Raw genomic sequence first — 16,243 nt, 5'->3', positions numbered from 1 at the left:
CCTCACCGGTTTTAAACCGATTTCATAGTTTAGTGGGACACAAACGTTAGTGTTACCTACATAACGTAAACCAGACTGATCAGTTATGCTTGCCCATAGACTTCTATTATGACAGATCAAAACTGAATGACTCTTAACCGTCTCCGGACCGCCTAACGCAGGATCGCGTTCCGGAGGCGGCAGCGCTGCGCAGAGTCACGCATATACGCGTCATCTCGCGAGACGCGAGATTTCGCTCAAAGCCGGCCCGCGCATGCGCATCGCGGGCCGGCAAAATTTAAAGAACAATTTCGTCACCAGCCTGCCAGCAACGATCACTGGCTGGCAGGCTGGCGATTTTCAAAAAATCCAATCACAAGCCATATAACAGATCATATTAGTAAATATGATCTGTTATATGGCTTCTCTGCTGGTCCTTTTCGTCGGTTGGATCCAGCAGAGGAGCAGACTTCACAGTGAGTAGCACCAACACTACACCTTAGCCCCAGATCACCCCCCTGCACCCCAATTAACCCTTTGATCACCCCTTTGATCGCCCCTGTCAATCACTAGTGAAAGACAAAAAGTGATCAGTGTAAACGGTCACTTTTTTTTTCACTAGTATTGGCTGTTAGGTTTTAGGGATAGTTTAGGCCCCTTGGTTAGGTAGTTTAGCGCCAGTTAGCGCCCACCCCACCGCACCGCAGTCACTTATTCGCTGATTAGCGTATCGCTAATGAGCATTTGTACTTTTATAGTATCTGTAAGTGATCAAAACTGATCACGGTCAGATCTATAATAGTATTAGTGTCACTTTAGTTCGCCCTCCACCCAAAACGCAGTGTTTGCCCGATCAGGCCTGATCGGTCGCCCACACGTGCGTTCACCCACGCCCGTCCCACCACAGTGACAAAAAATATATATTTTTTGATCACTGCACATTCACTTTACACGCACTGCGGCGATAAAAAAATCAGTTTTGATATTTTTTATCAACCGCAGCGGCCTCCGGTACTTCGCTAGCCTCCCCTTTGTCAGACAGGCTTGCTTTTTTTTCTTGGGTAGTCTCAGGGAATACCCCTAAATTTAGTAGTCCAAAATGTCAAACAGGGGGTATTCTTCTGAAGAGGCCTACAGGATTCAGACCCAGTCGGATAAGGAATGGGAACCCTCATCTGACGAATCTAGCGGGTCAGAATATGAACCTGTGGAAAGCAGTGGCTCTCTGACCCAAAGTTCGGACGAGGAGGTGGAGGTCCCTGATAGAACCAGGCGTACCAGGCCCCATGTCGCTAGACCACAGGTTATGCAGGATCCGCTTCAAGAGCAGCAGAGTGGGGCTGTCGCTGCCGGATCACGTGGTGAGGCATACACCAGCAGCGCAGCCCTCCCTGGACCTAGTACCAGCACTGCCGTACAACATGGTGATGTGGCGAGCACCAGAAGGGCAGTTGAAGCTGGTACGGTGGCACGTGCAATAGTCACCCCGTCGCAGCCACCGCACAGACAGGCCCGTAGAGCCCCTAGAATCCCTGAGGTGCTGGCAAACCCTGATTGGCAGTCACCAACTTCAGCCGCACCTGTAGTTCCCCCTTTCACCGCCCAGTCTGGAGTTCGGGTTGAGACAGCTCATATCGGTTCGGCCCTGGGATTTTTTGAGCTGTTCTTGACTGCGGAGTTCTTGGACTTAGTCGTGGCAGGAAACCAGTCCAAGTTTCCGAAATTAAAAATTTTCTGGGCCTTCTCCTCAACATGGGTCTAACTAAAAAGCATGAATTGCGGTCATATTGGTCCACGCACCCGATTCATCACATGCCCATGTTCTCTGCTGCTATGTCCAGGGCACGATTTGAGGCCATCCTCAGTTTCCTGCATTTTAGTGACAACACCACCTCCCGTCCCAGAGGCCACCCAGCTTTTGACCGGCTCCACAAAATTCGGCCCCTCATAGACCACTTCAACCAGAAATTTGCAGATTTGTATACCCCCGAGCAAAACATCTGCGTAGACGAGTCCCTAATACATTTTACCAGGCGCCTTGGCTTCAAACAATACATCCCAAGCAAGCGTGCCCGGTATGGGGTCAAATTGTATAAGCTCTGTGAAAGGGCCACAGGCTATACCCACAAATTTCAGATCTATGAGGGAAAAGATCAGACCCTGGAGCCGGTCGGTTGCCCTGACTACCTGGGGAGCAGTGGGAAGACAGTCTGGGACTTGGTGTCACCCTTATTTGGCAAGGGGTACCATCTTTATGTGGACAATTTCTACACAAGTGTGGCCCTCTTTAGGCATTTGTTTCTAGAACGGATTTGCGCCTGTGGCACCGCGCGAACTAGTCGCGTGGGCTTCCCCCAACGGCTCGTTACCACCCGTCTTGCAAGGGGGGAGAGGGCTGCCTTGTGTAACGAAGAACTGCTCGCGGTGAAATGGAGAGACAAGCGTGACGTTTACATGCTCTCCTCCATTCACGCAGACACGACAATCCAAATTGAGCGAGCAACCCGTGTCATTGAAAAGCCCCTCTCAGTCCACGACTATAATTTGCTCATGGGAGGGGTGGACTTCAATGACCAGATGTTGTCTCCGTATTTAGTTTCCCGACGCACCAGACGCTGGTATAAGAAGGTGTCTGTATATTTGATTCAATTGGCTCTGTACAATAGTTTTGTTCTCTACAGTAAGGCTGGGAGAACAGGATCCTTCCTCAAATTCCAGGAAGAGATCATCGAGAACCTTCTGTATCCAGAAGGTTCCGTGGCCCCATCCACCAGTGTAGTTAGCCGTCTACACGAGCGACATTTCCCCAGTGTCGTTCCTGGTACCTCAACCCAACCGTCACCCCGAAAAAGATGTCGTGTCTGTAACAGGAGTGGAATAAGGCGTGACACCCGCTATTTCTGTCCTGACCACCCTGCCCTATGCTTTGGTGAGTGTTTCCGGAAGTACCACACACAGGTACACCTAGCATAGGGATTGCATCTCACAGGACAGGCACACAGGGCTATTAGGGCCCTTTTACTCACAGCTGCTGCAAACCTCTCCTTTCACCTGGGATAAAGTGCATAACGTACTTCGCCACATCTTTGGGTGATTTGCGCTTTGCACATTGTCCCATGGGGAAAGAGAGGTTTGTTCTATAAAAGGTAAAAAAAAAACAAAAAAAAAATACCGGTAAGTAAAAAAGTTAACGTTCAGTTAAAAAAGTAAAAAAAAAGTTTATATGTTTGGTTCAAAAGTTAATAAATTTATGGCGTTGCGGCCTCTTTTTTTTTTTTTTTTTTTTACCTTCCAGGTGGACCAACCGATCGACTAGCTGCAGCACTGATGTGCATTCTGACAGAAGCATTGCGCTGCTGTCAGATTACACGCAAGTCGGTGTGTGCGGCGCTGCAAGACGAGATTTCTTCTCTGCAGTAAAAGATACGTTTGCCGAGGCATATGAGCTGAGGAGGTGGCGGTGTTCATAAACTTTGGCAAACACTTTGTATATATATAAAAAAAAAAATCCCGGCAAGGATTTATTCATCCACATCGATTGATGTGAATGGAGAAATCTGGTTTGCCAGGGCATACGAGCTAAGTGGGTATGGATGTTGGGCGGAGCTCCTATGTCCTGGCAGACGCCTTTCCCCTCCTTTTTCTTTTTTTGGCAGAGATTTTTTCATCCACATTGATCGATGCGAATGAAGAAATCTGTGCCGTTCATTTTTTAATTTCAGCCCAGAGGCTGAACGGAAAAAAATCTCATTACCCGTATGCTCAATATAAGGAGAATAGCAGAAACTCCTAATGCTGGGCATACATGTAATGATTGCGGAGACCCTCAAATGCCAGGGCAGTACAAACACCCCACAAATGACCTTAATTTGGAAAGAAGACACCCCAAGGTATTTGCTGAGGGGCTTATTAAGTCCATGAAAGATTGAAATTTTTGTCCCAAGTTAGCGGAAAGGGAGACTTTGTGAGAAAAAAATCAAAAAAATCAATTTCCGCTAACTTGTGCCAAAAATTATTTTTTTCTATGAACTCGCCATGCCCCTCATTGAATACCTTGGGGTGTCGTCTTTTCAAAATGGGGTCACATGTGGGGTATTTATACTGCCCTGGCATTTTAGGGGCCCCAAAGCGTGAGAAGAAGTCTGGTATCCAAATGTCTAAAAATGCCCTCCTAAAAGGAATTTGGGCCCCTTTGCCCACCTAGGCTGCAAAAAAGTGTCACACATGTGGTATCTCCGTATTCAGGAGAAGTTGGGGAATGTGTTTTGGGGTGTCATTTTACATATACCCATGCTGGGTGAGAGAAATATCTTGGCAAAAGACAACTTTTCCCATTTTTTTTTTTATACAAAGTTGGCATTTGACCAAGATATTTATCTCACCCAGCATGGGTATATGTAAAATGACACCCCAAAACACATTCCCCAACTTCTCCTGAATACGGAGATACCACATGTGTGACACTTTTTTGCAGCCTAGGTGGGCAAAGGGGCCCACATTCCAAAGAGCACCTTTCGGATTTCACCGGCCATTTATTACAGAATTTGATTTCAAACTCCTTACCACACATTTGGGCCCCTAGAATGCCAGGGCAGTATAACTACCCCACAAGTGACCCCATTTTGGAAAGAAGACACCCCAAGGTATTCGCTGATGGGCATAGTGAGTTCATGGAAGTTTTTATTTTTTGTCACAAGTTAGTGGAATATGAGACTTTGTAAGAAAAAATAAAAATAAAAAATCATCATTTTCCGCTAACTTGTGACAAAAAATAAAAAGTTCTATGAACTCACTATGCCCATCAGCGAATACCTTAGGGTGTCTACTTTCCGAAATGGGGTCATTTGTGGGGTGTTTGTACTGTCTGGCCATTGTAGAACCTCAGGAAACATGACAGGTGCTCAGAAAGTCAGAGCTGCTTCAAAAAGCGGAAATTCACATTTTTGTACCATAGTTTGTAAACGCTATAACTTTTACACAAACCATTTTTTTTTTACCCAAACATTTTTTTTTTATCAAAGACATGTAGAACAATAAATTTAGAGCAAAATTTATATATGGATCTCGTTTTTTTGCAAAATTTTACAACTGAAAGTGAAAAATTTCATTTTTTTGCAAATAAATCGTTAAATTTCGATTAATAACAAAATGTCAGCAGCAATGAAATACCACCAAATGAAAGCTCTATTAGTGAGAAGAAAAGGAGGTAAAATTCATTTGGGTGGTAAGTTGCATGACCGAGCAATAAACGGTGAAAGTAGTGTAGGTCAGAAGTGTAAAAAGTGGCCTGGTCTTTCAGGGTGTTTAAGCTATGGGGGCTGAGGTGGTTAAAGGCTTTTGCTTTGATTTCTGTCTTATGGACTCCGTTATTTTCCGTTAGAACGGAAAATAACAGAATGCTTAACGGTGATGTGAACCCGGCCTAACAAGTAGGTTAAGAGTGGATAGAATTTTTCTTGCAAAAATATGCTCCGACTGCACCATCATACCTGAAGGATATGGGGCAGGTAATTAATATCTTAAAAAGTCTAGGGCCAATGGAGGAAGACATCAACCTAGTGACACGTCTCTATATATCATCATCCCCCAAAAAACTGATTTTTGGGGGGTGGACACAGGCGTGCTTTTCTCATCCGTATCATTGGGGGACACAGGCTTGACCATGGGACGTTACAGAGCAGTCCCAAGGGTGGGCATAACAAGAAACCCTCCTGCCAATCAGAGAACCGCCGTCTGCAAAACCCTACGCCCCAGAGAAGCATCGGAAGACGCAAAGGTGTGTACCCTGTAAAACTTGGAAAAGTGTGGAAAGACGAACAGGTAGCCACCTTGCATACCGTACCTGAAGGGCCAAAGCCCCATGATACACTGCCCAAGAGGCCCCCACTGCCCGAGCAGAATGAGCAGTAACCTGGAAGGGTGGGGCCTGGTCACTGACTCGGTACGCTTCCACAATGGCCAAACTAATCTATCGGGAAATTTAAGTTTAGACGCAGCCAACCCTCGTCTCGGCCCTTCTGGAATCACGAACAGCGAATCCATCCACCGGAAAGATGACGTCTGGGACAGATAGATGCGAACGGCTCGTACCAAATCCAGAGTGTGGAGCGACTGCTTCCGAGGAGGAGACAGGTCAGGACAAAATGAAGGGAGAATAATCTATTTATTTAGATGGAATACCGACACAACCTTTGGAAGGAAGGACAGAACAGGGCAAAGGACTACTTTGTCCTGATGGAGGATCAGGAAAGGCGACCGACATGAAAGAGCCGTGAGTTCCGACAGATGGAATGGATTGCCACCAAAAAGGCCACTTTGTAGGACAGGAAGCGAAGCGACACCTGCTGCAAAGGCTCAAACAGTTTAGACTGGAGAGCGTTAAGCACTAGATTAAGATCCCAGGGATTCAACAGAGGACGGAAAGGGAGCACAGCATGCGCAACCCCCTGCAGAAAAGTCCAAACTGCAGAAAGCGATGCCAAGTTCTGCTGAAAAAGAAAGGAGAGCAGAAACTTGCCCTTTGAGGGATCTGAGAGCCAGCCCGAAGTCCATGAAACAAACGGGAGACAGCTGATGACACTCACACCAAATAAAAGTAGGACTTCCAGGTCCGTCCGTCGGTAGATTCGGGAAGACTAAGGCTTTCTGGCACGAATCATGGTCTGGACCACAGCATCTGAGAAACCCCGAGCTATTAATACGGCAGCTTCAACAGCCATGCTGTTAAATGTAGCAACCCTAAATTAGAGTGAAAGATCGGTCCCTGCGACAAGCGGTCCTCCTGAAGAGGAAGACGCCAGGGTTCGTCGGCGAGGAGGGCGACTAAACACTCTGCATGGCCAATCGGGGGCCACGAAAATGACGGGCATACCTTTGGACCTGATCTTCCCGAGGAGACGCGGAATGAGAGGAAGAGGCGGGAACACGTAAGGAAACTTGAACTGACTCCACAGAATCACTAGAGCGTCGCACGCCAGGGCCATGTGATCCCTGGACCGCGCAACTAAGTCCTTGACCTTGTGGTTGAAGCAAGAGGCAATGAGATCCACGTCTGGCCGACCCCATCGCTCGCAGATGGCTAGAAAAACCTGAGGATGAAGAGCCCATTCGCCAGGATCGAGACACTTCCTGCTGAGGAAGTCTGTGATCCAGTTGTCGACGCCGGGGATGTGAACTGCCGACAGCGCCGGAACATGGTTCTCCGCCCAGCTGAGGATCAGAGTTGTTTCCACCACAGCCGTGGAGTTGTCGGACTAAACTCGAACCTGACGTGCCCGGAGATGGCCGGTCCAATGCTGCAGAGAGACGAATCGCTCTCAACTGCAGAATGTTGATTGGGAGGGGGCGCTCCTCACGTGACCACACGCCTTGAAGAGATAGATTTCCCAACACTCCCCCCCAACCCCGGAGGCTTGCGTCCATTGTCAACACCATCCAATGGAGAGGAAGGAATAAGCGGCCGGATGTCAGCATTAGGGAAGCCAACCACCACCTGAGGGCCCGGCGGGTCGGGGCAGAGAGACGTATGGGCCGATCCAGGGAGGCTGGGGAACGGTCCCAGTTGGATAGAATGGCTCGCTGAAGAGTTCTGATATGGAACAGAGCATGGGGAACTACTTTGAAGGCAGCGACCATGTGACCCAGAACCCGCATGCAGTGACGAATGGGAAGAGGACGGGCTGCAACAAGGAAAGAATCTAAAAGACTGAGCGTGGATAACTTCTCCGAGGGCAAGAGTACCTTGGCCTGAAATGTGTCTAGCACCATACCCAGATAGGTTAGCCAGCTGCGATGGATAAAGACAGGACTTCCACCGGTTCAGGAACCATCTGAAGCGTTCCAGGGTGTCCAGGACTATGCGCAGGCTGTCCGCAGTCGCCCGGAATGACGGACCCTTTACCAGGATGTTGTCTAAGTAAGGGATCGCCATAACCCCCCTGGCATGGATTAGGGCCATGACCACCGCCAGAACCTTCGTAAAGACTCTGGGAGCTGTGGCCAGGCCGAACGGTAGGGCTACAAACTGGAAGTGAAAGGGACCCACTGCGAACCGGAGAACATGAAGATAAGCATCCTTGATGTCTATCGAGGACAGGTACTCCCCCGGTTTCATGGACGCAATGACCGATCTCAGGGATTCCATCCGGAAGCGGGGGATCCGAAGGAAGTGGTTGAGTGCTTTGAGGTCCATAACGGGATGGACCGTTCCCGCCTTTTTGGGGATCACAAAGAGATTGGAGTAAAACCCTCGAAAACGGTCTTGCGCAGGAAGCGGGACAATCACTCCCTGCTGCAGAAGTGTGTGAATAGCCTGAAAAAAGGAATTTGCAGCAGAGGGAGAGGTCGGAGGAGATGACCGAAAAAAATCAGGACGGAGGGGAGGACCTGAATTCCAGCTTGTAGCCCCCTGCGATGACCTCTTTCACCCAAGCATCAAATGAAGCAGGCCGCCCACCTGATCAGAGGGTGCCAGAAGCTGAACGTCATGCAGAAGTGGTCTTGGGGATTTAGGACTTGGAGCCCTGTTGGCAGGGAAGCCAGGAAGGGCGAGGTTTGAAGGAAGGCTTGCGCTTCTGATCCGGGGCAGACTTGTCGGCTGGCCTCTTGGGGCTGGAAAAACTCTGAAAAGGGGAGAAAAAGAGGCTTATGCTTTTTTGACTTGTTGAAACGAACCCTGTTCTGTGGTAAATGAGTGCTCTTTCCACCTGTAGCGTCAGAAATGATATCCAGGCGATTACCAAAAAGTCTGCTGCCAGTAAAGGGGAGAGCCGTCAGGGCCCGCTTTGAAGCATTATCTGCCACCCAGCAGGAGAGCCATAGGGTAAGGCGAATAGCCACCAACAGGGCTGACAAGCGGGCCACAAGCCTGGCTGTGTCCAGAGAGGCTTCACAAATATACGGACTGGCATTAGAGAGCTGCAGGGCAATATTGGCCAGTTCCCCAGAGGGGACCCCCGAGGAGAGACCCAGACGTAAATTATTTGCCCACTCCCCCGTAGCTTTGCTCACCCATTTAGAGGCAAACACCGGTTGCAGTGCTGAGCCCACTGCTTCAAAGGACAATTTTGCAAAAGCTTCCAGTTTCTTATCCCTGACATCAGAGAAAGAAGCCCCATCCGCAATTGGCAAGGCAATATGTTTAGCCAAGCGGGAAACTGGCGGGTCCACTATAGCCGAGGAAAACCATTTCTTAGTCAAATCCTCGGGAAATAGATAAAGAATGTTTAAGCGTTTCGGCAAGGCAAAACGTCTATCAGGAAAATTCCACTCCTTGGAAAGAGAGGAATCAAAATCCTCGTGGTTGGGGAAACACTTGTGCGAGCAACAGGACTTCCTAAAGGAAAAACCTGAGCTGGCCGATGAGGGTGCATGGTCCTTAACCTGTAACGTCTCGACAACTGCTATAATAAGATTGTCCACCATGGAGGACAGTTTGGACGAGTGACCCTCAGAAGAGACAAAATCCTCATCGGAAAACCTCTCCTCAGAACATGACTCTTCCACGTAGGACACGTCAGAGTGAGACCCTCGACATAGACACCCTTTTGGGGGGGGGGGGGGGAGGGAGGATGGTGTGGTCCGTTTAGCGGGATTGCGGCAATGGGAATGAGCCCCAGGATCCCCAGAGTCGGACTGGTCAGGACTGCCTTGCCGACAAACAGCCCAATATTTCTACAATAGCTTTGTTGGTATTGGAGATGTCCTGTACGATCCTTGACAGGGAACACGCCCACTCCAGCTCTACCATCAGCTGGGCAGTAGAGGCGATTGGGTGCCACTTGACGGTGGAGCAGCGCACGCAGAGCAGAGGGGATCTGACTGAGCAGATGGAAATTTTGCGCGACACGACGCACAAGCAAAATGGAGCACAGAACTGACCGCCTGCTTTGGGGCCTGGGGTCTGGGCTCTGACATAATGAGAACCCTGTAGTGACTGGAAGGAGGATGAGGGGGGGTAGGTTAAACCCTGTAGGAAGGAGAAACAGTGCTTAACTGGCCTGCATTTAAACACAGGATGTGGGCGGAGGCAGAAAACAGCGCCCAGATTCGCCCCAGCTAACGGCGTGGGGAACTCTTGCCCTGCCCCCAAAATAGAGTCTGTCACTGGCACAGGCTTGATTCTCCTGCTAGCCTCCCCCCCGCCCCGTGAAAAATGAGGTAGCGCTAAAGCCCCGGCGGAATGGAGACGCCGGCCGGGAGATAAGAACACATGGGGAGCCGATGACTTAGAAGGCCACAAAAAAGCCGGGGCCTCAATTAGTAGCGGCCCCGGCGGCACCCCGGAGACAACGCGCAGAACAGGAAAGGGCCTCTGGAAAAGGGTGCTAAAGCTGCAGAGCACCCCCCCCCCCCCCATCCCGACCGGAAAAAATGCCTGGAGGGAATCAGCTCTGTGGGGGGACAGGTAACCTGAGAAGGGAAGGATATTGGAAGGAGGGGAGCACTTTGGGGCCAGGAATACTTACCCGTCCGGCGTCTTCTGCCCTCCTGGCTCCAGCCAAATCAACATCTTCAGTGTGGGAAGGGATGTTACAACGGAAACAGAGGGGACTTGTGGTGGCTGGCCGTGGTAATTCGAAGGCTGGCGGGATGCAGAGGCTTTAGAAACCTCTGGTCCTCCTTTGCTTCTGGAGAACGGGAAGGGCCCTGGTCTCCCGTCTCCTGGGTAGGAGTGCAGGCAGCTAAGACTGCCTGAAACTCCAGCTAGAAGAAAAGAAAAAAAAGAAAAATAAATAAAATAAAGCAGAGGAGGTCTGCCTCCTACAGACACACCAAGCTAAAACTGATTTAGCTTAGTCCCTGTAGGAAGGATATAGCTGAAGGGAGGAGCTCACACCTTTGTTGCCACTAGGAGGCGGACACCAAGTCCAGCTATACCCATGGTCAAGCCTGTGTTCCCTAATGATATGGATGAGAAATAAAGGGATATTAGCTGTAAATTATTATTTGGAAAAAAGATGATCAGATCAAAGAAAAAAAGCACCTTTTTATATTGAAGTGCAACAAATTTCTGCTTGACAATTATTTTTAGTTTGGTCTGGGTCATTCTACCTGCAGGAAGTTGGAACAGCGATGGGGGTGAAATTTGTGCCCAGTTTTGCCAATATATTCATGCGGGCAAGACAATGATGTGCGAAGGCACGGGATTTAGGCTACAGGGAAAAAAGATGTCACACAGACACAGGGCTGGCCGGAGAACACTGAGGGGAGGAGTTAGGTGTGAGTAAGGCAGGGGACCTGGGCACCTGCGCACCTGCAGTAAACTCTCTGGCCCTGGGCACTTGCAATGACTCATTAGCATATAATAAAAACTACTTTTTGGGCGATTTGAAGGATCTAAAAATCTAAACACAGGTAACATCTGCATCATGTCTGTGTCCCACTGAAATACACAATCTGTTTTAAACCGGTCAGGTTGGTGACAGACTCCCTTTAACCCCTTCAAGACCAAGCCTTTATCTTAAGGACCAGGCCATTTTTAGCAAATCTTATGTGTCACTTTATGTGGTAATAACTTTAAAACACTTTTACTTATCCAGGCCATTCTGAGATTGTTTTCTCGTCACATATTTTACTTCATGACAGTCGTAAAATGTAGTCAAAAAATTTCATTTTTATTTATTAAAAAAAAATACCAAATTTCCAAATTTCAATTTCTCTACTATTATAATAGACAGTAATACCTCCAAAAATAGTTATTACTTTACATTCACCATATGTCTACTTCATGTTTGGATCATTTTGAGAATGCCATTTTATTTTTTGGGGATGTTACAAGGCTTAGAAGTTTAGAAGCAAATCTTGAAATTTTTCAGAAAGTTTCCAAAACCCACTTTTCAAGGACCAGTTCAAGTCTGAAGTCACTTTGTGAGGCTTACATAATAGAAACCAATCAAAAATGACCCCATTTTAGAAACTACACCCCTCAATGTATTCAAAACAGATTTTTAAAAACTTTGTTAACCCTTTAGGTTTTCCACAAGAATTAAAGGAAAATGGAGATGAAATTTCAGAATTTCACTTTTTTAGCAGATTTTCCATTTTAATCAATTTTTTCCAGTAACAAAGCAAGGGTAAACAGCCAAACAAAACTCAATATTTACTACCTTGATTCTGTAGATTACAGAAACACCCCATTTGTGATCGTAATGTGCTGTACGGGCACACGGCAGGGCGCAGAAGGAAAGGAATGCCATAGCTCTTTTGGCACCTTTTCAATTTTTTGTTATTAACAATGTTCATCTGACAGGTTAGATCATGTAGTATTTTTATACAGCAGGTTGTTACGGATGCGACGATACCAAATAAGACTACTTGTTTTGGTTGTTTGTTTCCGTTTTACATAAAGCATTTAAAAAAAAAAAAGTTTTTTTTAGTGTCTCCATATTCTGAAAGCCATAGTTTTTTTTTTTTGGGTGACTGTCTTATGTAGAGCCTCATTTTTTGCGTCATGAGATGACAGTTTTATTGGTAAAATTTTGGAGTGTATGAATTTTTGATCGCTTGGTATTACACTATTTGTGAAGTAAGGTGACAAAAAATTGCTTTGACAGTTTTTTTTTTTTTTTTTACGGTGTTCACCTGAGGGGTTAAATCGTGATATTTTATAGAGCAGGTTATTACGGACGCGGCGATAACGAACGTGTATACTTTTTATTAAAGTTTTACACAATAACAGCATTTTTAAAACAAAAAAAATAATAATCATGTTTTAGTGTCTTCATAGTCTGAGAGGTAGGGGCTCATTTTCTGGTGGGATGAGGTGACTGTCACTGATGTAAGGTGACAAAAAAAAATGTTTTTTAGCACAGTTTTTATTTTAATTTTTTTAGTGTTCACCTGAGGGGTTAGATCATGTGATATTTTTAGAGAGCCAGTCTATACGAACGCAGTGATATGCAATATGTCTGCTTTTCTTCCCCCCCCCCCTATTTTTTACAAAAATGTTTTAACTTTATTTTACTTTTTATATTTGTCCCACTTGGGACTTCACCTTTTCAGGGTTTTATCTCTGTTTCAATTCAGTACAATACATTCTGTATTGTACTGAATTGAACTGTGAGATGCTGACAGTTGCCTAGGAGACCCAGCGCTCAGGCTGAATCTCCGGGGCTTCCGTAGGCTGGCAGCTCCGATGCCTGTGTAAGGCATCGGGGCTGCCATGGCAACCATCGACCCCCTGCCAGCGCAGCGCGTGGGGGGGAACAATGGAGTCAGAGGGAGCACCCTCCCTCTGTAAACCCCGCACGTGCAACGGTCAGCGCTGACCGCCGCACGTGAAAGGGTTAATCCGCTGGCATCACCGCACACAGCGATGCCGGCAGATGCAACAGGGGCCCGGCAGAGAGCCGCATTCGCTCATGTACATCGGGAAGGGGTTAAGAAGTGATCTGGTTTAAGATTAAGGTGAAGGCCTCTTAATAAATTAGCCTCATCAGCTGGCAGATAGTGTGCCAGATAATTTTAGGCCACTAATTTAAAAGACTGGATAAGCCTGTAACATTAGGTAATGTGCTGTCTAACTGTTAGCAGGTCTTATTGAGCCTTCACTTAGATTTGCATTTCTAAATATCCTACATTATGGCTTCATTATGTTTGTATCCAACAAGTGATAGAATTGCACAATACTACCTTCTAAGCTGTAACCACTTAGAGATTCCTTTTGAAGTCTGACCGATTCCCAAAGATAATCCTAGAATAAAGAATCTTGGAGTTAAATACTCTGCATATTACATATCCGGTAAGCCAGAAGATCATATACTACACCACAATATATTTCTGAATGGCAAGAATTTGGAAATCAAGGAATATAGGGGCTGTGCCAAGTACAAACAAGAAAAGTAGGCCGTCTACATACAATATGTATTTACCTTATTTTGGTGTATGTAGAATGAGATACTATCGCTTCCAACATTGAAATCAATCCAGAAGTGTTCAAGTTTATCATCCTGAGGTTTTGTCAGCTAAAATAGACAAAGCAGAATTAAATCATTCAAAAGGTTATGTTTAGAACAAGATTTACATTTAAAAGTTGATGGGGATCTCTAAGATTAGTACATTAGCACTTCACTGCAGTACCCGGCATGGCCACTTATACAGACTATATGCTGTGGCCAGGTAAACCATGAAAGCAAGCTTGTTCTGACTGGCAGGGATCCTAGAAGTCTGATCCTACCAAGCAAACACGGATGGCTACCACAACTAATATTTCCTTCATAATTCTTCAGTTTGGATCCCAAAACTAATTTATATAAAATAATTGTATTTTTCAAGACTGGGGTACTGGGGTTTGATTAGCAGTTTTCAATCCAGATATCTTCTAATTAGGCCTCTTTTACATAAGCGATACAGACTGTGCCAGGATCTGTTCAAGAAAAAAAACTGATGGTTTTGCACGCAAATTCAATTGGTATATTCTGCGATTGTTTGCACTTTTTCCCTCCGAATTGTATTTATTTTTCACGGCCATGGAAAAAATAAATAAAATGAATTACCATCTACATGCTTATATGAAGGAGCTCTTAGGAGTAGTGTAAAGCGAACTTCTGTTTTAAGTTCGGCGTCTAAAGTTCGGCTTCCGGTTAGCGGAGAATCCCGATATGGATTCCGAATTCAGTTGTGGTCCGTGGTAGCGGAATCAATAATCGGCCATTATTGATTCCGCTACCACGGACCACAACGGAATTCGGAATCCATATCGGGATTCTCCGCTAACCGGAAGCCGAACTTTAGACGCTGAACTTAAAACAGAAGTTCGCTCAACACTACTTAGGAGTTCAAAAATGCATTAAGGAGGAGTGTGGGACTTGTGGAAACAGACAACTTTAGTCCTTCCCTACCAAAACCTTACTTAGGTACTTTATACTTGAAGAATGGTCTGGGGTGAAGGTGGTTCTCCAAGAAAGGTATATTAATGTCCTCCAGCAACCAGTGCTAGAATGTGACTAGGATGGACAGTCACTTTTACAGCTGCTTGGAGAGGAGTCGACTCATCACACTGCCCTGTGTGTTCATTTTACACAGGAACCGAACCAGAGTTCAGGAAATGTTTTATTTTTTACAGTATAAATTAATTTATGAAGTTATTGAGAGGTCGCGAAGCAATAACTTCAGCTCATCGGAGCAAATACATTCTAATACTGTACGGAGCTCCTGCTCTGTACAGTATAAGAACAAAATTTTAAGCGAATCGACTTCGGATGTTTCATCCAAAGTCGATTCAATCCCTAGTCATGACGGATCCGTCCTGCTCCGCATCCCAGGACGGAAAGCAAGCCGCAGCATGCTGCGGTGTGCTCTCCGGTATGAAAACGGAACGGAATGCATTTTGGAGCATTTCGTTCTGTTTAGTTACGTTTTTTCCCCATTGACAATGAACGGGGACAAAACGGAAGCGTTTTTTTATTCCGGTATTAAGACCCCATGACAGATCTCAATACCGGAAAATATTACGCTAGTGTGAAAGTAGCCTTAATTATGTACACAACCTGGTCAAAACTCCAAATAATCAATCAATAACTGATCAATTACCTCAAGCTGTGAAGAAAAAGAAATAGAATGAAAGCTTACCTCACCCATATCTGTTGATACGCTAATGCATGGAAACGTGTGGACCCTACAAATACACAAGATTTATGTCTAATCAAAAGAAGAAACAATATTACAATTCAAATTGATTCATGTCCAATAATGTTCACAAATTGTCAAATGACTCATTTATCTCAGCTTCCATAGAGCACACCCACCCTGCTGTACACAAACAATACAAGATGCATTGTGCCTTCAATTTGGCCATCCCAATGGACTTTGAAAAATAAATAGCTATATTCAAATCACACAAATTCTCCGCTATAGAATTAGATTTAATTCCATTGCTAGATTTAGCATACAAGTTGTTCAAAAGAGTACGGAACGGATAACCCACATTTTGAATCCTGTTGGACACTGAAGTTGTTATAGTGCTTTGCTGCAACTACACTGAAATCTACTTAGGCTATTCTACTGGTTAACAGAGATATACATACCTTTTGGTTTCTTCTAACCTCGAATTAACAGAGTTCAAAAATTTACGACAATCCTTATAAAAAAACAAATCAGGCATAAGTTTACAGTTCAACTTTTGCACTACTAGAATATTAGACATTTTAATGTTTTAGGTGGACAGTCTCAAAAACTGGTATGAAAGGTTTTTTGGTCCATTTAGATTGATGGCCTCTCTAACACCAAAACCACAATCAGCTGTTCTGTAGTAATTCCATCCATG

At 45.9% G+C, this 16,243-nt stretch overlaps 1 protein-coding gene across 1 annotated transcript in view; it reads right to left on the bottom strand.

Moving 5' to 3' along the window:
- SYCP2L (synaptonemal complex protein 2 like) overlaps positions 1-16,243 on the bottom strand; it is a 102,100-nt gene that overhangs the window by 61,337 nt on the left and 24,520 nt on the right. Inside the window, exons 7-10 of the mRNA XM_040432502.1 lie at positions 16,005-16,057; positions 15,550-15,595; positions 13,851-13,943; positions 13,612-13,672 (exon numbers count right to left, since the gene is read on the bottom strand). Of these exons, the coding sequence (XP_040288436.1) occupies positions 13,612-13,672; positions 13,851-13,943; positions 15,550-15,595; positions 16,005-16,057 (253 nt within the window). The remainder of the gene's footprint in view (positions 1-13,611; positions 13,673-13,850; positions 13,944-15,549; positions 15,596-16,004; positions 16,058-16,243) is intronic.

Source organism: Bufo bufo, chromosome 5, assembly GCF_905171765.1.
Source record: "Bufo bufo chromosome 5, aBufBuf1.1, whole genome shotgun sequence".
NCBI classification, from domain to species: Eukaryota; Metazoa; Chordata; class Amphibia; order Anura; family Bufonidae; genus Bufo; species Bufo bufo.
This window is presented reverse-complemented; position numbering and strand designations above follow the sequence as displayed.